At 45.5% G+C, this 25,919-nt stretch overlaps 1 protein-coding gene across 1 annotated transcript in view; it reads left to right on the top strand.

Annotated features, from left to right (window-relative positions):
• Window positions 1–19,850, top strand: part of CATSPERG (cation channel sperm associated auxiliary subunit gamma) — a 38,260-nt gene extending 18,410 nt beyond the window's left edge. Inside the window, exons 14-29 of the mRNA XM_059666666.1 lie at window positions 75–186; window positions 1,229–1,387; window positions 1,472–1,584; window positions 2,316–2,529; window positions 2,841–2,903; window positions 3,016–3,214; window positions 3,331–3,449; window positions 3,586–3,666; window positions 3,758–3,814; window positions 16,167–16,323; window positions 16,520–16,583; window positions 16,691–16,786; window positions 17,153–17,239; window positions 18,836–18,928; window positions 19,017–19,116; window positions 19,206–19,850. Coding sequence (XP_059522649.1) covers window positions 75–186; window positions 1,229–1,387; window positions 1,472–1,584; window positions 2,316–2,529; window positions 2,841–2,903; window positions 3,016–3,214; window positions 3,331–3,449; window positions 3,586–3,666; window positions 3,758–3,814; window positions 16,167–16,323; window positions 16,520–16,583; window positions 16,691–16,786; window positions 17,153–17,239; window positions 18,836–18,928; window positions 19,017–19,116; window positions 19,206–19,469 — 1,978 coding nt within the window. The 3' untranslated portion in view covers window positions 19,470–19,850. The remainder of the gene's footprint in view (window positions 1–74; window positions 187–1,228; window positions 1,388–1,471; window positions 1,585–2,315; window positions 2,530–2,840; window positions 2,904–3,015; window positions 3,215–3,330; window positions 3,450–3,585; window positions 3,667–3,757; window positions 3,815–16,166; window positions 16,324–16,519; window positions 16,584–16,690; window positions 16,787–17,152; window positions 17,240–18,835; window positions 18,929–19,016; window positions 19,117–19,205) is intronic.
• Window positions 19,851–25,919: the final 6,069 nt, after the last annotated feature.

Genomic DNA, 25,919 nt, shown 5'->3' with positions numbered 1-25,919 from the left:
AGCTTGGTCTGGGGGAAACATATCTCCCAGGGGCCTTGCCTGAGTGCTCCTAGCTTCTATCTCTACCCCTGCAGTTATGACAGTGAAAACTTCATCTTCCTGGCGGACTTCCCCAAGGAGCTATCCATCAAGTACATGGTCAACTCATTCCATGGAGACATAGCTATTGTCACTGAGACTGAGGAGGTGGGCTGCCCTGCTCCTCTCCCCACTTCCTCTCTGACCATCCCAAAGCCCAGAAGTCTCCCTTCTCCCCCTGCCAGGGTAAAGGGGCCAAGGGGAAGGAACACCCTCAGGGACTGTGGGGAAGGGCAGCAGAAGCTCCGTTTACAGCTGAGAACACTGGAGCTCAAAGAGGCTAAGTGTCTTCCAAAGTTCCTCAGCAGAGTGAGGGACCTGTGCTCAGAGTTATACGATCTGATTTCCTGAGGGTGCCCTCTTTTATTTCATCAAGTAGGTGTTCCTTTCATAAACATGTAGCACTTACTGGAGGCCTGGCCCAGTGCTGGGGCACAGTGGCAACTGAGTCAGCCCTGGGCCCTGCCCTCACAGGGTGTCAGGCCAGTTGGGGAAGACAGAGCCATTCCCAGACAGTGACAGTTGAGAGTGGTCAGGCTGCAGCAGGGGAAATCACCTAGGGATGTTCAGAGAAGGGGCCCGACCTGGTCAGGGTGTGTGTGTGTGTGTGTGTGTGTGTGTGTGTGTGTGTGTGTGTGAAGAATGGCCTCACAGTGGAGGCCACATAGACGGGGGACATCCTGGAAGCTGAGGTTCAGGAGGAGGTGAGATCCAGAGTCAAATGTACCGGGGACATGGGGCCTGGGCATCAGTGCAGAGATGGGAAATTAAGGCTGACGATCCTAGGGACAGTCTTACACCAACTTCCCGATGGTGCCCAAGGGCGAAATTGAAACCCTGGAGAGTGAGAAGAAAAAAGGAAAGCTCAGCCCCAGGAACCCCATCCATTAGAGAGTATATGTATCAGGAATGCTTACATTAGCAGAAACACTGAACAAATCATGGTGAGTGGGAGCTGGAAGCAGAAATGGTGGGTTCTGGGAAGTAGAGAGGCGGCACTACAGAAAGAAGGGGTGTGAGCTCACCTGATTCCAGCTGGAGGTGAGCTCCCAAGCCTCACCCCTCAAGGAATGGGGCCATCACACTTGGCAGAGGAAGAGGGGGGTCAGAGGTCCCATGGCCCTCACACACACAGCTGTTGCACCTCCAGATCTGGTACCTCGTGGAGGGCAGTTATCACGTGTACAAGTTGTTCCCATCCAAAGGCTGGAATGTGTACATCAGCCTCCAGGTGATGCAGCAGTCCTCCCTCTATGCTTCCCATGAGACCATGGTCACCCTCTTCTATGAAGACAGCAATCTGTACCAGGTGCCAGCCAGGGGCTATGCGAGGCTTGGGGGGGACAGAAGGGTGGCTGACACCAGCTTATCTGGCCCTGCCTTCCCACTGCAGCTGGTGTACCTTGTAAACAACCAGCAGGGCCAGCTCATCAAGAGGCTTGTGCCTGTGGAGCAACTTCTGATGTACCAGCAGCTCAGTGGCCCCCACTCCCTGGAGCAGCAAAAGTGAGAAGACACTGGATGGACCAGCAGTAGTCAGAGAGCCCCAAACACTTCCCACACGAAGCTCCCATTCCGTGGGGGGTTGGAGAGAGACCAAACCATCCCCAACTAACAACCTTAGGGCTATGATGTGGGAGGTCGGGGTGAATGGAAGTTCAAAGAAGGCATTTAACCCTGTCAGGGAGGGAGCACCAGGGAGAGCTTCAAAGAGAAAGATGTACATGAGCTGTGAGCTGTGAGGAAGGATTGGCCAGATAATAAGATGGAGGACGTTGTTTCAAACAGGGGGAATCCTGTCCAAAGACCCTGAGAAGGAAAGGAGACTGGGTTTTGAGAACAAAGTGTAGTGCAGATAGAGTGCAGTGGTGGTGGCAGGGCAGACAAGGTGAGCCAGTGGCCATAGGGAGGACTTCATCTTGAGGGCCCTGGAAAGCTATGCTGGGATTAAGGGGAGGGGCTGCCTGGTCAGATTTTACTGTTTAATAATAATCCTCTGGTCACCTGCGGAGGAGCCCCGGGATGGGCCGGGTGGAGAAAGGGGGAGGTGGAAGGACTCTTAGGAAGGGGAGGAGAGTCTAGGAGGAGATCCAAGACTCTGGTCTGAGGCTGAGGAAGAGCAGGACTGGATTGGATTTGGGGAGTCAGCAGCGCAGGGGTGGGAAACAGGCCGGTGGAGGCTCTTGGGGCGCAGGGCGCAGAAAAGTAAGCGGCCACCCCCCACTACCACCGCCCAGGAGTCACCTGAAACTCTCCTTCACCAACTTCTGCCCCTTCGCGTTGATGCGCCTGCGGGACCTGCCCGACCAGAAGATCTACACGCGCCAGGAGCTCTACCGGGCGCAGCCGCCGCGCGTCCTGGAGCCCTCGGGCTTCCACACCGAGAACTCACTCGCTGTCTATCAGGGCCTCGTCTACTACCTGCTCTGGCTGCACTCCAAGTACCACAAGGTGGGCGCCTGGGGCAGGGGCTGTCCCCGCCGGGGCTTTGAGAGGAACTGCGGAGGCCCAGAAGGCCAGGTCTGTGGAGCTGGAAGAACGGCCGCGGAGGGTGGAACAGAGCGGAACAGCCTGGTATCTGAGGCTAAGCGGGGACTGGGAGATGGCGTTCCGGCTCTGGCCGTGGGGCTGGCTGCAGGGCGGGCCAGGTTATATTTTGCTTTGGGTTAGGAGCTGGGACTGAGGCTGGGCAGGGGTCTGGGAATGTCGCCTGCCTGTGGACGCTCCGCTCCGCCCCCTCACGGTGCTGGCGGTCTCCGCAGCCTTATGCCGACCCCGTGCACGACTCCACCTGGCGTTGGTGGAAGAACAAGAAACAGGACCAGGTGCGTGGAGAGGGTTGCGAGTTGGAGGAGGGGCGACCCCACCTCCCACTCCGCCCCGCCCTGTCCGGCTCCTCACTCAGGGTGCTGCCTCTCCGTGCCTCCCATGCTCCAGGACTACTACTACTACCTGGTGAGCAACGGGAAGAGTGCGGGTAACGTGCACATTGACATGGCCAACTACAAAAAGATCTACGACGTCAAGACTGAGTACCAGCTGCCGGAGCGCATCTTCCTGGATAAGGGCACCAGCTACAGCTTCTCCATCTTCCTGACTTTCCGGGGCCACTCGTTCAAGTCTGAGCTGGAGCCAGGTTTATGGGCAGGGCCTGAGTGGAGTCGGAGTGGCGGGGGCGGGGTGGCTGGGACCGGGGCACCGTCCTGGGACGGGTCTGGTTCTAGGCCTTAAACCCTTCTATGCCCCGAGCAGGCAACATCTTCCAGCTGCTGAGCCAGGTGGACCTGGGTGTGGTGCTGGCCGACCCCAGCTGCATTGAGGCGGTGGTGAGGCAGGAGGTCATTATTAACCGCAACTCAGTGCTTTTCAGGGTGAGGACAGGCGGTGCGGAGGTGTAGGGACAGATTTACCCAGGCAGTGGACTTGTGGGAAGTTCGTGGTTCCTTAAACCGTTCCTAGATCTTTGCGCATGCCTGTCGATCCCTTCGTTTTCGCCCCCCACCCCAGGTTATGCTCCGTGATAAAAGTGTTTGCTTTGACCAGGGCATTAGTGGCCATCACTTCATGAAGACGGCCATGCTGGTCAAGGTACGGTCCAAGCCTGGAGAGGAGGGAAACAGGATGAGGGGGAAAGGCTGGTCCTCAGGGACCCACCCTCATCACCTGATCCCACCCACAGGTGGCGGGGTCAGCTGGGCACTGCGTCCAGAACACGGTCCAGGGGCTCCGCATGCAAGTATTGAACCTTGGGGTATTGGGCCCTGTGCTGGGTGGGAAAGGGTTGGGCAGAGTGGAAGCAGGGCTGATTCTGTGTGCTCCCCTGGGAGTCCCACCCACCCACCCACCCACCCACTCCTTTCATTCATTTCTGTTTTCAGAAAAAACTGCCTTTATAGTTATGTAGATTGCATCCAAGTTTGCATATTCCTTCTAATACTTTTCTGCAAGGGGAAGTAAAGTACCTGTGACGTGGGCTTCCTTTTCCAATGGGCACAAAGGCACCATGTGGGCCAGCTTGGCCCTTTTCCCACATGTTGCTCTTCATGTGCCCACTTACATGTGCTTTGATCACTCCTTTGGGTCCTTGGTTCTTCACTTACGTACACATGCAATATCCCCTTTGCACCAAGGCAGAAACTGAGCCTCAAAGAGATGCAGACATCTGCTCAGAGTAACTCAGGGAGCTAACAAGTGGTAGAGGAGGGACGTGACCCAGAGGCATTGTTGTCACCCACTCCCTACACACTAACCAGCAGGCAGACCCTGGTGCTCCTTCCTCCTGGCTTGGTATGACCGAGGGCAATAAAAACAGGTTGTAACAACCCCAACACTTGGATTACATGATATAATTTGGGTCAAGTGCAGGATAGAGCAACTCACCTCAGTCTCCATAAGTGTTTCTTGCTATGCTTAGTGATATGCATTATTTATCATAACCTGAAAAGGTCAAAGTTAACATCCCCATTTTGACCTGGCAGATTCCTTCTGGGAATCTAATCTATAATACACAGCAAAGGGTAGAAAACAACCTAAATGTCCATGAATAGGGGAGTGGTTAAATAAATTATAGTACATCCAAGCAATGAAAACCTATGCAGCTATAAAAAAAGAAAGAAAGAGCTTCATATACTGGTGTGGAATGGTCTCCAAAGTGTATTTTATTCTTAAGAGAAAAAAGCAGGGTACACAACAGTATATACAAAACATTAGCGTGAAATAGGTTCATTGAGAACATATACTCATGTTTGCTTTTATTTGCATGAAGAAACTTCAGGGAAATGGGCAAAAAAATACTCAAGGTGGTTCTCTACTCTAGTGATAGAGAAGAGGCAGGATAGTTGGAGGATGGAAATGGAAACTTTCACTGTGTGTGTGTATCTACATATATTCATATGTGACCATGTTACCCATCTAAAAATGAAGTTTTGCCGAGACCGGTTTGGCTCAGTGGATGGAGCATCGGCCTGCAGACTGAGGGGTCTCGGGTTCAATTCCGGTCGGGGGCATGTGCCTGGGTTTCGGGCACAGCCCCAGTGGGAGATGTGCAGGGCTGATCGATGTTTCTCTCCCATCAATGTTTCTGGCTGTCTCTCTCCCTTCCTCTCTGTAAAAAATCAATAAAATATATTTTAAAAAGAAAAAAAATAAATAAAAATGAAGTTTTGCCCTACCTGGTTAGGCTCAGTGGGTAGAGCATCAGCCTGCAGACTGAAGGGTCCCAGGTTCGATTCCGGTCAAGGGCATGTACCTTGGTTGTGGGCACATCCCCAGTAGGGGGTGTGCAGGAGGCAGCTGATTGATGTTTCTCTCTCATCAATGTTTCTAACTCTCTATCCCTCTCCCTTCCTCTCTATAAAAAATAAAATATATTAAAAATGAGGTTTTAAAATAAGCCAATGATTTTCCCTGGCCAGTGTGGCTAAGTTGGTTGGAGTGTCGTCCTATACACTAAAGGTTCAGAGCACATACCCAGGTTGTGGATTTGATCCCGGTCAAGGTGCGTGTGGGAGGCAACCGATCAATGTTTCTCACACTGATGTTTCTCTCGCTCTCTCTTTCTCTAAAAATCAATTTTTTAAAAAAAGCAAATGACTTTTAAAAAGATAGGAAACAGAGGTGCTAAAGGTAGTCTGAACTTCTTTTTCTTTGTATTCTCAGGCTGTGGCCTTTCCGGTTTCTAGCCCCCATCTCCCCCCCAATCCCCCCCCCCCCCCCCCCCCCCCGCCACACACACATTACCAGATCAAGAGGCAAGTGTATTTAGAAGGCCTGGAGCCTCTCTCTGGCTTCCCATCCTGGAAAAAAATGGAAACTGGAACTAATTGATGAACAGTGGGTTTTCAATTTGTAAATATCTTGGATGAAGGAAGAAGAAATGAATTTACACATAATAGGTGCTCAATCAAATTTGGTTAGATGAATAAAGGCTAGCAGTGTCTCTTAGCAGGCCAGATCCAAACATGGGCCTCCTTGGGGGATGGAACTGGGACTGGGATCAGGGGGATAGACCAGGAATAGACTTCACTCTCTGTATCCAAAGCTTACTAATTCATTCAACCAATATTTATGGAGTGCCTACTACATTCCAGCATTGTTTTAGGGGCTAGAGTTATAGCAGTGAACAAACAATTTCTGCCCTTGTGAAGCTGATGTTCTAATGGGGGAAGTGTATTCATTCCTAGGTCTGCCATAACAAATTACCACAAACTGGGAAGTTTATTCTCTCCCAGTTATGGAGAACAGAAGTCTAAAATCAGGGTTGGTCCTTCTGGAGGTTCTGAGGGAGAATCTGTTCCAGGCCTCTCTTCTGGGTTCTGGTGATTATTAACAATACTTGAAATTCCTTGGCTTATAGATGCATCACTGAAATCTCTGCCTTCATTTTCACAAGGCCTTTTCCCTGTAAGTCAGTGTCCAAATTTCCCTCATGTTATAAGGACACCAGTCCTTAGATTAGGGCCCAGCCTAGTCCAGTATGATTTCTTCTTAACTATTTTTTTTATTGATTTCATAGAGGGAGAGGGAGAGAGAGATAGAAATATCAATGATGAGAGAGAATCATTGATTGGCTGTCTCCTGAACACCCCCTGGCCCCCAATTGGGGATCACAACTGTAACTTGGGCATGTGCCCTAGACTGGAATCGAACCTGGGACCCTTCAGTCCATAGGCTGACACACTATCCAACTAGGGCTGACTTCATCTTAACTTGATTACATCTATAAAGACCCTATTTCAAATTAGGTCACATTAGCAGTTACCAGGGATTTAGGACTTCAACATATCTTTGGGATGCACAATTCATCCACAACAGAATCTGACAATAAGATAAATAAAAGATACTGTGGAAATTTAAAAAATGGCGGTGGAGTAAGTGGATGCTGTATAGACATGCTCCCAGAAACAAACTGGAATTACAACTAAAATACAGAAAAACTTCCTGAATAATCAATGTAAGACTTGCTGGAGAGAAACCTGATAACTGAGGATGGAAAGTGGTGACTGCATAGAGACTGGTAGGAAGGGCAGAGGCAAGAAAGGGCTAGCTGGGCTCCCACAGATAACAACGGACGTTCTGGAGAGATATCTCAGCTGTGGAGCATTGCCACTGAGAACCTTGGGGTCTAATTCCCAAGCTGGGCCCCCAGCAGAGAGCACCAGAACTGAGAGAGGTGCCCACATAAAATCTGGCTGTGAAAAGCAGAAGGGTTGCTGTCTGCCTGGGAGAGATGTCTGGAAATGCAGGCACCCTCTTAAAGGGCCAATGCACAAAATTCCCTGTGCAGCCATTCATCTTGTGTTCCAGCAAGGGAGAGCAGGGTGGACTGGAGTTGTGAGAGCAGAAGCCAGGATAGGGAACTCTGAGATTACAGTTTGGAAAGCAGACATCCTGGTTTGCTGTGCTGAGTCATTCCCTCACACTGCGGAGGTCATCTTTCTCATGCAGACAATTGCTACACAGTCAGCTTTGCCTGGGAGGAAGACAGCTGACCCACCCTATTGGAAAACACCTTGCCTCACTGTGTGGAGTTTCTGATACCATTAAGAGACTGAGAATAACAGCCTCCAGGCAGAAGCAATTGCCCCACACTGTTGAAAAAAACTCTCGCTACAGCTGAAGACAATGGCCTGAGGGCAATTCAAGACAGAATCCCATCAGTCTGTAGGCAGAAGCAATCTCTGGAGAATTTAAGTCTCTGCCAGATCTAATTAATCAGAAACAGCGTTTGATGCTGTCCTGCACCAGAGATTGAGAGGTGTAGCAGATCTACCTAATACAGAGTCACAAACCCCAACAGGCAGCCAATATTAGGAGACAATGAAACAACCTACAAATGAAAGAACTAGAGAATTCTCCAGAAGAAGATATAAATAAAATGGAGATAAGAAATTTATCTGATATAGAGTTCAGAAAAATAATGATAAAGATGCTCAACAGCATGAGAAAGATATAGTAACTATAGAAACATAAAGCATGACATAGCACTAATAACACATTGGAAGAAATACACAGCAGATTAGGGAGAACTGAAGATTGAATCAGCGAATTAGAAGACAGGTTTGAAAAAAATCAGAGAACCATAAAACAATAAAAAACAGGAGGACAGCTTAAGGGAGCTGTGGGATAACATGAAATGTAACAATATTAGAATAGCAGATGTGCCAGAAGAGGTAGAAAGGGAAAAAGGGATAGAAAATGTGTTTGACAAAATAATGGCAGAAAACTTCCTAACATAGTAAAGGAAAAAGTCACACAAGTCCAGGAGGCACAGAGTCCCAAGCAAGAAGAACCCAAATAGGCCCACGCCCAGACACATCATAATTAAAATGCCAAAAAAGAAACAAAAAGAATCGTAAAGGAAGCAAGAGAAAAGCAAACTGTTACCTACAAAGGAGCTCCCATAAGGCTGACCCTGATTTCTCATCAGAAACTATATAGGCCAGAAGGGAATGGCATGAAGTACTCAAGGTAATGGAAAGCAAGGATCTGAGACCAAGATTACTATATCCAGCAAGGCTATCATTCAAAATACCTGGTGAAATAAAGAGCTTCCCAGACAAAAAAAAAGGCTAACAGAGTTTATCACCACCAAAACAGCACTGCAAGAAATGCTAAAGGGACTGCTGTAATGAGAAGAGATAGGTGCAAAGTTAAAATGGTCATAAATAAGTACCTATCAATAATAACCCTAAATGTAAAGGAATTAAATGCTCTAATTAAAAGGTATAGAATAGCTGAATGAATACAAAAACATGACCCAACTATATGCTGTCTACATGAGACCCAACTCAGAGCAAAAGACACACACAGGATGAGAGTGAGAGGATGAAAAAAAGTTTTCCAAGGAAATGGAAAAGAAAAAAAAAAAGCTGGAGTAGCAATATTCATAACCAACAAAATAGACTTCAAAATAAAGGCCATCACAAGAGACAACAAAAGTCACTATATAATACTAAAGTGATCAATCCAACAAGAGGATATAACCCTGGTAAACATAGAAGCACCCATTATAGAAGCACCTAAATATATTTTAAAAATCTTCTAGAGGACTTTAAGGGAGAGATAGATAACAATACAGTCATAGTAGGAGAATTTAACACCCTGCTGACTTCACTGGATAGATCTTCCAGACAAAAACTTAACAAGAAAACAGAGACTCTAAAGGACACACTGGATCAGATGGATTTAATTGACATTTATACAACATTTCACCTCAAAGCTGTAGAATATACATTCTTCTCAAGTGCACATGGATCATTCATAAAGATAGACCACATGTTAGGACACAAAACAAGTCTCTACAAGTTCAAGAAGATTGAAATCATATTAAGCATCTTCTCAGATCACAGTGGAATGAAATTAGAAATCAACTATAGTAAAAACACCCAAAACCATTCAAACAGCTGGAGGCTAAACAGCATGTTACTAAACAATGAATGGGTTACCAACAAGATCAAGAAATAAATAAAAAACTTCCTGGAAACAAATGAAAATGAACACACAACAAACCCAAATATCTGGAACACAGCAAAAGTAGTCCTGAGAGGGAAGGTCATAGCACTATAAGCATACCTCAAAAAACAAGAAAAATCAATAATAAGCTCTTTAACTCTACAACTTAAAGAACTAGAAAGAGAACAACAAGAAAAACCCATAGTAAGTAAAAGGGAGGAAATAATAAAGATTATAGCAGAAGTAAATAATATAGAGACATACATATATATATATATATATATATATATATATATATATATATATATATATATATATATACATATATATATAAATCAACAAGCCCTAGCCAGTTTGGCTCAGTTGATAGAGTGTCAGCCTGTGGACGGAAGGGTCCCAGGTTTGATTCTGGCCAAGGGCACATGCCTGGGTTGCAGGCTTGATCCCCAGTAGGGGGCATGTGGGAGGCAGCCAATCAATGATTCTCTCTCATCATTGATGTTTCTGTCTGTCTTTCCTTCTTCCTTCCTCTCTGAAATATACAAAACAATGAAACCAAGAGCTGGTTCTTTGAAAGGATAAACAAGATTGTTGAACAATTAGCCAGATTCATCAAGAAACAAAGAGAGAGGACCCAAATAAATAAAATCAGAAGCGAAAGTGGAGAAGTAACCACTGACACTACAGAAATACAAAGGATTGTAAGAAAATGCAATGAACAACTATATGCCAACAAGCTGGACAATGTGGATGAAATGGATGAATTCCTAGAAGAATACAATCTCCCAAAACTGAATTAAGAGGAATCAGAAAACCTGATAGGCCAATAACAACTGATGAAATAAAAGCAGTAATCAAAAAACTCCCAACAAACAAAAGCCCGGGTCGAGACGGCTTCACAGGAGAGTTTTATACCAAACATTCAAAGAAGAACTAACATCTATACTCCTAAACTATTCCAAAAAATCCAAGAGAAATGGACATTTCCAAGCTCTTTTTATGAGGCCAGCACTGTCCTAATTCCAAAACCAGATAAAGTCATTACAAAGAAAGAGAATTATAGGCCAATATCCCTGATGATTATGGATGCTAAAATCCTCAACAAAATATTAGCAAATGCATCCAGCAATATATTTAAAAGATCATACACCATGACCAGCTGATGTTTATTCCGGGGATGCAAGGCTGGTACAATATATTTGAAAATCAATAAATGTGATACATCACATAAACTAATTGAAAGACAAAAATCACATGATCATATCAATAGGTGCAGGAAAAAACTTTCAACAAAATCCAACACCCATTTTAAAAAATAATTTTTTATGGATTTTAGAGAGGAAGGGAATGGAAGAGAGAGAGAGAGAGAGACATCAGTGATGAGAGAGAATCATTGATTGGCTGCCTCCTGCACACCTCACACTGGGGATCAAGCCCACAACCCAGGCATGTACCCTGACCAGGAATCAAACCGTGATCTCCTAGTTCATAGGTCAGCACTCAACCACTAAGCCATTCCAACTGGGGCTAATATCCATTTTTGCTTGTTTGTTGTTATTGTTTTAAGATGTACATATTGATTTCAGAGAGAAAGGGAGAGGGGGGAGAGAGATAGAAACATCAATGATGAGAGAGAATCATTGGTCAGCTGCCTCCTGCACACACCCCACTAGGGAACAAGCCAGCAACCTGGGCAAGTGCCCTTGACCGGATTTGAACCTGGCACCCCTCAGTATGCTAGCTAGGGCTCTATTTACTAAGCCAAACCAGCTAGAGCCAACACCCATTTTTGATAAAAACTCTCAGCAAAGTTGGAATAGAGGGAGCATATTTCAACATGATAAAGGCCATATATAACAAACCTACAGCTAACATCATACTCAATGGGTAAAAACTAAAACCAGTTCCCTTAAGAACAGGAACAAAACAGGGATGTCCGCTTTCACCACTCTTATTTAACGTAGTACTGGAAGTCCTAGCCACAGTGATCAGACCAGAAGATGACATAAAAGGCATCCAAATTGGAAAGGATGAAGTAAAACTCTCATTCACAGATGATATGATATTGTACATAGAAAACCCTAAATATTCCACCAAAAAACTACTGGGCTTAATAAATGAATTTGGCAATGTAGCAGAATATAAAATCAGCACCCCAAAATCTATGGTTTTCTTATACACCAATAGTGATTTCTCAGAAAGAGGAACTAAACAAACAATCTCGTTTACCATTGCAACAAAAAATTTAAGAAAGAAAAAAAGATTTTAAGATACTTAGGAATAAACTTAACCAAGGAGGCAAAAGACCTGTACTTGGAAAACTACAGGAAGTTGAAAAAAGAGAAGATATAAACAAGTGGAAGAGTATACCATGTTCATGGATTGGTTGAATCAACATCATTAAAATGTCCATACTACCCAAAGCAATCTACAGATTCAAAGCAATCCCTATTAAAATACTAACAGCATATTTCACAGATCTAGAACAAATACTCCAAAAAATTATATGGAGTCAAAAAAGACCCCGAATAGCTGCAGCAATCTTGAGAAAGAAGAACAAAGTTGGAGGAATCACAATACCAGATTTCAAGGTATGCTACAAAGCCACCGTAAGCAAAACAGCCTGGTACTGGCACAAAAACAGGCATATAAATCAATCGAACAGAACAGAGAACCCAGAAATTGACCCAAGACATTATGCTCAATTAATATTTGACAAAGGACGCAAGAACATACAATGGAGTCAAGAGAGTCTCTTTAATAAGTGGTGCTGGGAAAGTTGGACAGATACATGCAAAAAAAGATGAAACTAGACCACCAACTTACACCATATTCAAGAATAAACTCAAAATGGATAAAAGACTTAAATTTAAGTTGAGAAACCATAAAAATCCTACAAGAAACCATAGGCAGCAAAATCTCAGACATCTCTTGTAGCGATATGTTTACAGATACATCTCTTTTTTTAAAAAATAGATTTTATTGATTTTTAAAAAAATATATTTTATTGATTTTTCACAGAGAGGAAGGGAGAGAGATAGAAAGTTAGAAACATCGATGAGAGAGAAACATCGATCAGCTGCCTCCTGCACATCTCCCACTGGGGATGTGCCCGCAACCCAGGTACATGCCCTTGACCAGAATCGAACCTGGGACCCTTCAGTCTGCAGGCCGACGCTCTATCCACTGAGCCAAACCGGTTTCGGCGATTTTATTGATTTTTTACAGAGAGGAAGTGAGAGGGATAGAGAGTTAGAAACATCAATGAGAGAGAAACATTGATCAGCTGCCTCCTGCACGCCCCCTCCTGGGGATGTGTCTGGAACCAAGGTACATACCCTTGACCAGAATCAAACCTGGGACCTTTCAGTCCGCAGGCCGAAGCTCTATCCACTGAGCCAAACCTGTCAGGGCTACAGATACATCTCTTAAGGCAGTGGTTCTCAACCTTCCCAATGCCACGACCCTTTAATACAGTTCCTCATGTTGTGATGACCCCCAACCATAAAATTATTTTTGTTGCTACTTCATAACTGTAATTTTGCTACTGTTATGAATCATAATGTAAATATCTGATGTGCAGGATGTATTTTCATTGTTACAGATTGAACATAATTAAAGCATAGTGATGAATCACAAAAACAATATGTAATTATATATGTGTTTTCCGATAGTCTTAGGTGGCCCCTGTGAAAGGGGCATTCGACCCCCAAAGGGGTCGCGACCCACAGGTTGAGAACCACTGTCTTAAGGCAAAGGACACGAAGGAGAAAATAAACAAATGGGACTACATCAAAATAAAAAGCTTCTGCACAGCAAAAAAAAATCAACAAAATGAAAGGGAGCTTACTCTATGGGAGAACATATTTGGCAATGATACATCTGATAAAAAGCTAATGTCCAAAATATATAAGGAACTCATACAACTTAACAAAAGGTAGACAAACGATCCTATTTAAAAAATGGACAAAGGACCTAAATAGACACTTCTCCAGAGACATTTGAAAAAATGTTCAGTCACTGATCATCAGAAAGATGCAGATCAAAATGACAATGAGGTACCATCTCACACCTGTCAGGATGGCTATCATTAACAAATGAACAAATGACAAGTGCTGGTGAGGATATGGAGAAAAGGGAATCCTAATACACTGCTGGTGGAATGCAGACTGTTACAGCCATTATGGAAAACAGTATGGAGTTCCTCAAAAAAATTTAATATGGAACTGCCCCCTTTGATTCCACTTCTAGGAATATATCCTAAGAAACCCAAAACACCAACCAGAAAGAATGTATGCACCTCTATGTTCATAGCAGCACAATTTACAATAACTAAGATGTAGAAACAGTCCACGTGCCCATCAGTAGATGAGTGGATAAAAAAGCTGTGGTACATTTATACCATGGAATATTATGCAGCAGTAAAAAGGGAGAATCTCTTACCCTTTGAGACAGGATGGAGGGATCTGGAGAGTATCATACTAAGTGAAATAAGTCAGTCAGAGAAAGACAAATATCACCTGATCTCACTCATGTGGAATCTAAGTAACAAACTGATGAATAGAATGGACCCAGAGACATGGAAACATGGAACAGAGTGTGGAATCTCAGAGGGAAAGCAGGGAGGGTGGGCAGGAGATAATCAATCCAAGACCTTGTATGCATATATGCATGGCCTATGGACACAGACATGAAGGCCTGGGGCGGGGGGCAGGGATGGGCTGGAGGGGGACAGATGTAATACTTTCAACAATAAAGAATTTATTATTTTAAATATATTTTTATTGATTTCAGAGAGGAAGGGAGATAGAGAGAAATATCAATGATGAGAGAGTATCATTGATTGGCTGCCTCCTGCGCACCCACTACTGGGGTGGACTGAGGCCACAACCTGGGCATATGCCCTAGACTGGAATCGAACCTGGGACCCTTTAGTCCACAGGCGGACGTTCAATCCACTGAGCTAAACCAGTTAGGACAAGAATTATTTAAAAATATATATATATTGTGTGTTAAGAGGTGATGAGTGCTAGGAGGGAAAAGGCAGGCAAGGTGCATGGGGTAGGTCAGCATTTGCTATAGGATGGCTCAGGAAAGACCTGGCCGAGGAGGAAACATTTGAGCAAAATCTTGAAGGAAGGGAGGAAGTGAGTCATGTGTTTATGTGCCAGAAAGGCATGCCAGTGAGAGGGAATGGATGGTAAAAAGGCCTGGAAGTGGGAGTATGTTTCATGTGTTAGACTAAAGGAACATGTAGGGGCAAGTGTGATTGGATCAGGGTGAGCAAAGAGGAAAGTGGTGAGAAATGAGGTCAAAGTGGTGATGGAGCAGATTATGTGAGGTCTAATGGGGAGGGCTCTAAGCAGAGGAGTGACTCTAGTGTTCACAAGGTCCCTCTGACTGTATGTGGAAGACATATGGGCAGTGTTGGGGGGGGGGGGTGAGATCCAGGGAGGGAACAAAATTAGGCAAGTGTGGGGCAAAGGAGCTGAGAGGTGGGGGGAGAGAATGGCTCTATTTTGAAGTCAAGGGACACAGGCTATCTGAATGGATTGGATATGGGGGTGAGAGAAAGAAAGGTTTCCAGGATAAGGCCAAGGCTTTTATTTAGCCTGCACATGGGGGGATGAGGTACCATTAGTTGAGATGGGCTGTGGATATATTAAATTGAAGATGCCCATTAGACTCCCAGTGAGTGAGTGGCAGAGAGGTATAGTCTTTGGCCCAGGTCCAGCATGAGAAGTGCTTAAACTATGACTGCTAACTCCTCTCCACAGTCACTGTCAAGCCCAGACCACAGTTTCCGGATGTCCATGTCCCTTTGACAATTGGGTGAACCCCTTGGGACATACCCCTGAAATGGGCCAGGGGTCATTCATTCTGAAGGCAATGTCACAGGGGTTTCCTCACCCCTGTCCCCACCTGGCTGCACTTTCCTCATATATCCCATGCTCTGCCAGGTCAATTGTTTGAGAATTCAAGCCCAACTTCAACCCTATAAACTAGGTGCACCTGACTAGGTGTTAGCTGCTCCATAGGTGTAGGCTTTATTGTTTATGTGTTTTTCTGGAGGCAGCTAGAAGCTACATGGCCCAGTTTGGGTTTCAGCTCTACCACTTAACAGCTATGTGGCTTTGGATAGTTAACAAGTTGCTTGACCTTTCTGTGCCTCACTTTTGCCATCTCAGCCAGCATGGCTCAGTGCTTGAACATTGACCTATGAACCAAAAGGTCACAATTCAATTCACAGTCAAGGCACATGGCCAGGTTGGGGGCTCGATTCCCAGTGTGGGGCATGCAGGAGGCAGCTGATCAATGATGCTCTCTCTCTTCCTCTCCCTTCCTCTCTGAAATCAATCAAAATATATTAAAAAATAAATAAAATGTATTATGTCCTCAACCTTGCAAGGCTGTTTGGAGAATCAAATTTGAATATGTAAAGTGCTTAGAACACAGTGCTTTGCACACAGTAACAGCTATATAAGTATTTGCAGTTATTAGAGTATTGGTTTAAGGAAAATAGTAATCAGATTGCCCCCTGGTGAGGGTGAGCCTGGCAGGTAGTGATGGTGTGTGTGGGAGGAGGGGTGTGGCCCTTCCCACTTCCCAAGTGAGGCTTTTCTCCTTCTACTCAGGGTAACTTGATGGTGCCAGTGCTTATAGGCTGTCCACCGGGAAAGCGCCTGGCCTTTGACATCACCTACACCCTGCAGTACAACAACTTACAGAACAGACACTATTTTGACTGCGTTCACGTAGACCCTGAGATGCCCTGCTTCCTCTTCCGTGACAGTGCGTGTCCAGTCTCCTCCTCTGCATTGTTCACTGTCCTCTGCCCCCACCACTTTGCCCTCCCTGCCCCCTTACCTTCCACCCACTCTCTGCTCTTCCCCTTGGTCCTCGCTCTCTTTTCTCTCTTCACCATCCTCCACTTCTCGAGCCAAGCTAATTTCTCCTCCTCCTGGCTTCAACCCCCTCCCACCCACAGTTTTCCACCCATTCTTCTTGATCCAAGATTTGGTGACGGGAGAGTCTGGCAGTTTTGAGGGCAGGTAAAGGCATATCCAAACCAGGGCTGATGGGAGAGGGGAGGGGTCATAGATATGATGCAGGACTCAGGAAACTGAGGCCAGTTGGTGTGCACCTCTGCTCCTGGCAGCTATGTACTGAAGGTGGTGGGCGGAGGTCCCACCCTGGACACCATCAAGGAATACAGCGAGGAGGAGATTTACCGCTTCAACAGCCCCCTGGACAAGTAATTCCTGTGGGATCCAGCCCCATAATTGGGCCTTCCTTTCCCTGCAGAACCCTCAGGCTTCCCAGCCACAGACCTTACCCTTGCTCTTGCTGCAAGCCTCACCCACCACAAACTCTTGCCCCTTCCACAATGTGAGGCCCTGTGCCCTGCCCACCAAAGGTTCCAACCTCTACCCCAACCCCAACCCCACCCCCACCCACTGAAGGCTCCAACCCCGCCCCCACCCCTCACCACTGCTCACATTGCTAGCCTCCCTTTGCAAGGGAAGCCCAGGGCGACCCCCCCCCCACACACACACACACGCTCCCCCTGCTCCACCGAGGTTCCATGGTCCTCTACTGAGGTTATGGCGGTCCTCCACAGCACCTACAGCCTCATCTGGACCACCAAGAACTCAACAGCCACCGAGGACTTGGCTTTCAACATCATGTCCCACAACATGGGCATTGAGTGAGTGCATATCCTGGCTGCTGGCCCCTTATCCCCCACATGCCCATAATCTGTCAGCCAATCCATCCCTTCTGCTTCTGGGAGACCAAGCCACACTGACCACCTTTGTGTTCCTCAAATGGGGCTGATCTTTACATAAGCTGGACCCTCTGTCTGCAGTGCTAGTCCCTCTTACTTCTTCTTCAGGCCTTAGTTCAGATGCCTCTTCACCAGGAGGATTTTTCTGATAGTTCTAGATGGGACAGTTGGTTTCCATCCTTCTGTGCTACCCCATTCCCGCCTTGACCCTCTGCCTTTGTTCCCCATCCCAGCCCTGTCTCCTGTGAGGTCTGTCTCTTATATAGGTCCAGATTCAGAATAAACTCAAGATGATGTTTGTGGAATGAGACAATGAACAAGTTTAATTAATTCATGGTAGGCATTTTGACATTTGAGTAGAGGTCTTAATGATGAATTAAACAATGGAGGAGTAAGTTAGTGTATAGGGACTCAATTACTTTTGTTGTTGTTGTGCTGTTAATCCTCACTCAAGGATATTTTTTCCATTGATTTTTAGAGAGAGTGGAAGGGAGGGGGAGAGGCAGAGAGAGAAAAACATTGATATGAAAGAGACACATCAGTTGGTTGCCTCCCACAAATGCCCAGACCAGGGCCAGAGATGGAGCCTGCAACCGAAGGAGCCTGCAACCGAAGGAGCATACATGCCCTTGACAGGAATGGAACCCAAGACCCTTTGATCCGTGGGCTGACGCTCTAACCACTGAGCAACCCCAGCTAGGGCTCAATTACTATTTTTTATTCAATGAAAGGAAGAAAATGATGCCATGAGCAAATGAGAGAAGTGAGAGAATTAACAAAATAACCAACTTGCACCTAAGTCAGCATTCAACCTATGATTGTTGGATAAATGAATAAAGGGAAGAGTAAATGAAAAAAGATGTAACTTTGTACCTAATAGTTGCTGCAAGCCTCACCCACCTTGGTATCTCAGGCCCCTGTCCACAGCAAGGCTCCTAAGGTTCCACAAACTGTAGGGTCAAGCTCTATTTGTAGGATGAAGGAATGAAGGTAGTAAGGAATAAGTGAGGAGTTGGTACATAAAAGGTGTACAATCCATAATCTAGATCAGGGGTAGGGAACCTTTTTTCTGGCAAGGGCCATTTGGATATTTATAACATAATTCTCAGGCCATACAAAATTATCAACTTAAAAACTAGCTTGCTACATTTGGTCAAAATTTAATTAATTCACCCCTAATGCCTTGGCAGGGCCAGATCAAATTATTCCACGGGCTTTATACGGCCCTTGGCCTGGACATTCCCCACTCCTGATCTAGATGAATGCATAGTAACAGAGGAATTGACAGATGGACATGGAAAGGCAGGAGGAAATGAATGAGTAAACAAATGGCCTATCACTTCCCAGGCGTTCAGCCAGCCTTATTGGGTAAATGAATGAAGGAATGAATCAGGTATGAAGTTATAAGATTGTACCTAATTGGTGCTAACTTAAAGTTTTTGGGGTAGAGGGAGAAATCAAGGGTGGGCACGTGCTATGCATGATTTGCAGCACAAATTCCTGAACATGGGCCCCCAGGTGGCTGTGTCTGGAGAACTCTCCATGCCATGACACCGTTCCCCATAGCATCTTCGCCCCCGAATTCTTCTTCAAGGTGCTGGTGAGCAATAGGTAAGCCAGGCATGTGGCCCAGGTGGGATCAGGGGCTTCCTGTGGAGTGCCTGACTCCTCCCCAATCCTTACCCCCTTCTCCCACCAGAGGTGTGGACAAGAGCACATACTGTGACTACCAGCTCACCTTCCTGCTACATCTACACGGGCTTCCACTCAGTGCCAAGCGAGCCCTCTTCATCCTCATGGTGAGTGACTGACTGCTCAGGAGCTGCCCTGCAAGGTGGACAGGGACCCACCAGGCTGCCCATTCACACCTGTTGTGTGGTACGTGCAGGTTTCAACCAGTGTGTTTCTTGGCCTGGTGATCCTCTACATCATCATCTGCCTCTTGCTGCCCCTTATGTTGAAGATGTGCAATACCCTCCGCTGGAAGATCAACAACATCATCACATCAGATTCCTTCTATACCTACAGCTCCTCTTCCATAGCCTTCAGCAGGTCATCTGAGACCAAATCTAGTGCTGGCTCCAAAGATGGCTCCAAGGTGGCAGTGAACAAGACTGAACCTGAGGAAGTTGTGAAGAAGCCACTGACCTAGGCCGCTTACTTGCCCCATCCACTCTCATTCCTTCCTTCCTGGGCCATCTTTGAAATGCAACTGTCACCCATCCCAAACTTGTCTCTCTGTTTTGCTTAAATTTTCATTTCTCTTTCAGACCACACAGCCGCATAGGTCATTAAAATACCAAAGTCCTTCTGTGCCAGCTGGTAAATAGCAGCTTCTCTATGTGCCTGCCAACTAAGCCCCGCCCCAGGGCGCCCATGACCTCTCTACAGTCCAGCAGGGTCCTCCATGACCCAGGCCCATTGCTATGGCCTGAAGTCTGTTCTGATTGTTCAGTACCCAGGTTTCGCACCAGTCATTAAATATTTCAGATATCAACACCTATCTGGTATTTAGCTTAAGGAGGGGACTCTGGAGAGGTTAGGATTTTTTTTTTTTATAAGTAGCAAAAATTTCACTCAAATAGTCCAAATGGAAATGATAATATATTGATTTTGTCAAGATAAGTTCCAGGTATGGCTTGATCCAGAAGTCTTCAATATCCATAGGATTCTCACTCCATTTCGCTGTAGCTTTCCCTCCTCTTCCCTCCTCTGAGTGTGGTCTCTGGCCTCAGGCCAGCCCCCCTCACAATCTGAGGGTACACATCCACGTGTCTTATTGTCCAGAGGAAGGAAGGCCTGGGGTCTAACATGCCCACGCTGTCAGTCCTGTCAGTCACTCCATTGGATGGGTTGGGTCATAAGCTCACACTGCCAGAGGGATTTGACTTTGAGTGGCTTAGACCAATCAGAGGACACTCCTATATCTGAGAGCAGTTGGTCTTACCCTAATCTCATGCTTTCTATGAGTATGTGTAACGGCAGCTCTTCTTATCAAGAGGGGAAAGAAGCTGAAAAGCAAAAAGCAAATGCACCTTTGTACTCCACTTCCTGTCTCCCCAGTGGACTCAAACCCCCCCTCTCCAGAGGTTGCAAGTGAAGTGACTCTGGAAGTCCTCTGACCACCCCCCTTTTCTCTCCAACTCTAGGAGTAGAGGCCCAGGGGACATACACTCTGAAAGGACACCAGATAATACAGCAAGACCGGGTTGTCCATGACAATATAGCTCCAGGAGCAGGCAAGGCCACTAAGGTCATGATATTGAGCTTGAAAATTATCAGAGAAACACTCAGAACTGAGAAGCTGAAAGATGTGGTCAGATATTACAAAGATGTCCTGGTTTCCCTGTGGGGAATGGCTCGAGACTGGAGGCAGAGATCCCCGGAAGCACTAGGCCAGGGACCTGGGCAGAAGAGGATGGTGCTGGACCAAAGCCTGGTTGATAAAGGAGAGGAGGGGGCAGGTGGGAGAGATGCTCAGGAGGCCTAGTGAACACACTGTGGGGGTGGTGGCCCATGTAAGAAATAGGAGCAAGGGAGAATTTAAGAAAAGGTCCAGAACTCTGTCCTGGGTTTGGGAGACAAAGAAACTGTCCCTGAAATGAGGACCGGGGAGAAAGAGCAGGTTTTGGAGAGACACTGAGGCCAGTTGGGGTCATGGTGGGTGTAGGAGGTCTGAGAGACTTCTAGAAAAGGCTATCCAGGAGGCTGCAGGAACCTCAGATCTGGGGCTCAGGAGAAAGTCAGGGATAGTCAAGCAGTATAAAATAATAGTGAGCAGTACAAATTCATCTATAAACAAAATTAATTGCATTGATTCAATTATGGAGAATGTGATGAAATAACATCCTGTTTTGACCATTCAGGCTGATTTCAACCAGAATCCATGGACACTAGTAAGTAATGGAATAAATATTTTAAGTTGTGAAAGAAAACAAAAAAGATAGTGGAGGTAAATGTACTTGCTTTCCCCCATAACATCAAAATTACAACAAAACTACAGAACCCCCTGAAGTCTAGCTGACCAGAACTCCTATAATTAAGGATATACAAAAGAAGCCACTTGAGCCATAGCCGGTTTGGCTCAGTGGATAGAGCATCGGCCTGCGGACTCAAGGGTCCCAGGTTCGATTCCAGTCAAGGGCATGTACCTTGGTTGTGGGCACATCCCCAGTAGGGAGTGTGCAAGAGGCAGTTGATCGATGTTTCTCTCTCATCGACATTTCTCTCTATCCCTCTCCCTTCCTCTCTGTAAAAAATCAATAAAATATATTTGATTGGAGAACCAAGATGGCGGCATAGGTTAACGCCGGAGTTTGCTGCTTTGAACAACTACTTCAAAAGTGAAACCAAAAAACGGAAGGGACATCACCAAGAACCACAGGAACGCTGGCTGAGTGGAAGTCCTACAACTAGGAGGAAAGAGAAACGCACACGGACACTCAGAGGAGGCGCAGTGCTGAAGTCAAATTCTGAGGTGCGGAGTGCGCGGAGCGGGCTGGTGGCGGAGGGCGCGGTTGGCGTTTTCAATCGGGAGGGAGTCGCAGACTCTGAGCTCCAGATCCGGGCGAGTTTTTAGGGACCCAGACTCAGGCGGGAGAGGCGGGACTGTCTGGCTTCGGTCAGAGCGAGTGCAGCTTTCTCTCCGAGCTTTGCAGCGGGTGCTGGGACTCAGAGAGGCAGAGCCCCTGGGGACAGGACTGAGAGCCGCCATAACTGCTCTCTCTGGCCCACCCTGTTGATCCTGTTCGACCCGCCCCGCCCAAGCCCTGCACAGAGGCATTTGCCAGATAGCCTCAGGCAAAGGCTAGATTAGCACCTCCCTAGAGGACAGAAGTTCTCTCACTGCTGACACAGCTGATTCTCATAGCCACTTGGCCTGGAGGTCAAACCCTCCCTGGAATTAGCTACAACAATCAACATTTATCTATAAGACTGCGAACAAAGACCACTAGGGGGTGCACCAAGGAAGCATAACAAAATGCGGAGACAAAGAAACAGGACAAAATTGTCAATGGAAGAAATAGAGTTCAGAACCACACTTTTAAGGTCTCTCAAGAACTGTTTAGAAGCTGCCAATAAACTTAATGAGATCTACACGAAAACTAATAGGACCCTCGATCTTATATTGGGGAACCAACTAGAAATTAAGCATACACGGACTGAAATAACGAATATTATACAGACGCCCGACAGCAGACCAGAGGAGCGCAAGAATCAAGTCAATGATTTGAAATGCGAGGAAGCAAAAAACATCCAACCGGAAAAGCAAAATGAAAAAAGAATCCAAAAATGTGAGGATAGTGTAAGGAGCCTCTGGGACAGCTTCAAGCGTACCAACATCCGAATTATAGGGGTGCCAGAAGATGAGAGAGAGCAAGATATTGAAAACCTATTTGAAGAAATAATGACAGAAAACTTCCCCCACCTGGTGAAAGAAATGGACTTGCAGGTCCAAGAAGCGCGGAGAACCCCAAACAAAAGGAATCCAAAGAGGACCACACCAAGACACATCATAATTAAAATGCCAAGAGCAAAAGATAAAGAGAGAATCTTAAAAACAGCAAGAGAAAGAAACTCAGTTACCTACAAGGGAATACCCATACGACTGTCAGCTGATTTCTCAACAGAAACTTTGCAGGCCAGAAGGGAGTGGCAAGAAATATTCAAAGTGATGAATACCAAGAACCTACAACCAAGATTACTTTATCCAGCAAAGCTATCATTCAGAATTGAAGGTCAGATAAAGAGCTTCACAGATAAGGAAAAGCTAAAGGAGTTCATCACCACCAAACCAGGATTATATGAAATGCTGAAAGGTATCCTTTAAGAAGAGGAAGAGGAAGAAAAAGGTAAAGATACAAATTATGAACAACAAATACACATCTATCAACAAGTGAATCTAAGAATCAAGTGAATAAATAATCTGATGAACAGAATGAACTGGTGATTATAATAGAATCAGGGACATAGAAAGGGAATGGACTGACTATTCTTGGGGGGGAAAGGGGTGTGGGAGATGTGGGAGAGTCTGGACAAAAATCGTGCACCTATGGATGAGGACAGTGGGTGGGGAGTGAGGGCGGAGGGTGGGGCGGGAACTGGGAGGAGGGGAGATATGGGGGGGGGAAAAGAGGAACAAATGTAATAATCTGAACAATAAAGATTTAATTAAAAAAAAAAAATAAATTAAAAATAAAATATATTTTTTTAAAAAGCCACTTGAGTGGTAGGAAGGGCGGAGATGCAGAATTGGGTAGTCCCACACCCATGCGTGGTGGTTAAAAATCTGGAGAGATAGCCTGAGGTGTAAGGGATCCCAACTCCACACCAGGTTCTCCAGTCCAGGGTTACAATGCCAGGAAGAGAAGTCTGTGAAAACTAAAGGGGATTGCAGCTAAATGAGATCGAGAGCTACTAGATCCCAGGCATTCCTCTTAAAGGGCCCGCTCATGGACTGGACAAAAATCGTGCACCTATGGATGAGGACAGTGGGTGGGGAGTGAGGGCGGAGGGTGGGGCGGGAACTGGGAGGAGGGGAGTTATGGGGGGGAAAAAAAAGAGGAACAAATGTAATAATCTGAACAATAAAGATTTAATTAAAAAAAAAAAGACCACAAAAAAAATAAAATAAAATATTCTTATACATGATTGTGGATAAATGATTATAATCAAAACTCATCATGTATATTTAAAAATTTTTATTGGATGTAAATTATATCTAACTACATAAAGCAGCGGTTCTCAACCTGTGGGTCGAGACCCCTTTGGCGGTCAAACGACCCTTTCACAGGGGTCGCCTAAGACCATCCTGCATATCAGATATTTACATGACGATTCATAACAGTAGCAACATTACAGTTATGAAGTAGCAAAGAAAATAATTTTATGGTTGGTCACAACATGAGGAACTGTATTTAAAGGGCCAGAAGGTTGAGAACCACTGTCCTAGAGCAAAGGAAACTAAGGAGAAAATAAACAAATGGGACTACATCAAAATAAAAAGCTTCTGCACAGCGAAAGAAACTATCATCAAAATGAAAAGGGAACCCACTGTAGAGGAGAGCATATTTGCCAATGATACATCTGATGAGGGGTTAGTATCTAAAATATATAAAGGACTCATACAACTCATCAAAAGGAAGACAAATAATCCAATTAAAAAATGGGCAGAAGACCTGAATAGACATTTCTCCAAAGAGAACATACAAATGGCCAAGAGACATATGAAAAAAAATGTTCAAACTCGTCCATCACCATAGAAATGCAAATTTAAACCACAAAGAGATATCACCTCAGCCCTGTTAGGATGGCTATCATCAAAACGTCAGAAAACAACAAGTGTTGGATGTGGAGAAAAGGGAATACTAATTTATTGCTGGTGGGAATGCATATTGGTACAGCCACTATGGAAAACAGTATGGAGTTTCTTCAAAAATTAAAAATGGAACTTCTGGTTAACCCAGCAATCCCACTTCTGGGAATCTATCATAAAAACCCCAAATCAGCAATCAGAATGAATATATGCACCCTATGTTCATAGTGGCATTATTTACAATAGCTAAGATTTGGAAACAGCCCAAGTGCCCATCAGTAGATGAATGAATAAAAAAGCTGTGGGACATTTGTACAACGGAATACTATGCAGCTATAAAAAAGAGGGACCTTTTACCCTTTGGGAAAGCCTGGAATATATTATGCTAAGTGAAACAAGACAATCTGAGAAAGATAAATATCACATGATCTCAGTTATTTGTGGACTCTAATAAACGAAATTAATTGACCTGCCCAGCTGGCATGGCTCAAGGGTCAAGCAATGATCACAGTTTGATTCCTGGTCAGGGCACATGCTTGGGTTGCAGGCTGGATCCCAAGTGTGGGGCATGCAGGAGGCAGCCATTCAGTGATTCTCTCTCATCATTGATGTTCCTCTCTCTCCCCCTCTCCCTTCCTCTCTCAGAAGTCAATAAAAATATATTAAAAAAAAAAAAAAAAAGGGCCCGCTCATGGACTTACTTGCAGATGGACTTACTCACTCTGAGCTCCAACACTGGAGCAGCAGCTCAAAAAGCTCAAGGGAGCCCAGTCGGCGTGGTTCAGTGGTTGAGTGTTGACCTATGAACCAGGAAGGAGGTCATGGTTCGATTCTGAGTCAGGGCACATGCCCAAGTTGCAGGCTCAATCCCCAATGAGGGTGTACAAGAGGCAGCCAATCAATGATTCTCATCATTGATGTTTTAATCTCTCTCTCTCCCTCTCTGAAATAAAAATCCTATCTTATAAAAGAGAAACATGGTAATTAGCTGTACCTCTGCTACCCTTCCCATTGGCTAATCAGGGCGATATGCAAATTAACTGCCAGCCAAGATGGTGACCGGCAGCCAGGCAGCTTGAAGCGAACATGAGGCTTGCTTGCTTCAGTGACGGAGGACTCCAACGTTCTCCGCCTGCCGCTGCCGGCCTCTGAGCTTGCAGTTTGAAACATTGTTACAAATATAGAAGCTAAACAAACTCCAGAAACCTGCTTTCAGCCAGCTGGGATCTCAGAGCTGGAGTTGAAACAATGTTTTGATTATAGAACCCAAACAAACCAGATACCTGC

Source organism: Myotis daubentonii, chromosome 15 (assembly GCF_963259705.1).
Source record: "Myotis daubentonii chromosome 15, mMyoDau2.1, whole genome shotgun sequence".
Lineage (NCBI taxonomy): Eukaryota > Metazoa > Chordata > Mammalia > Chiroptera > Vespertilionidae > Myotis > Myotis daubentonii.
The sequence above is the reverse complement of the archived record's forward strand: the minus strand, read 5'-3'. Positions and strand labels throughout refer to the sequence as shown.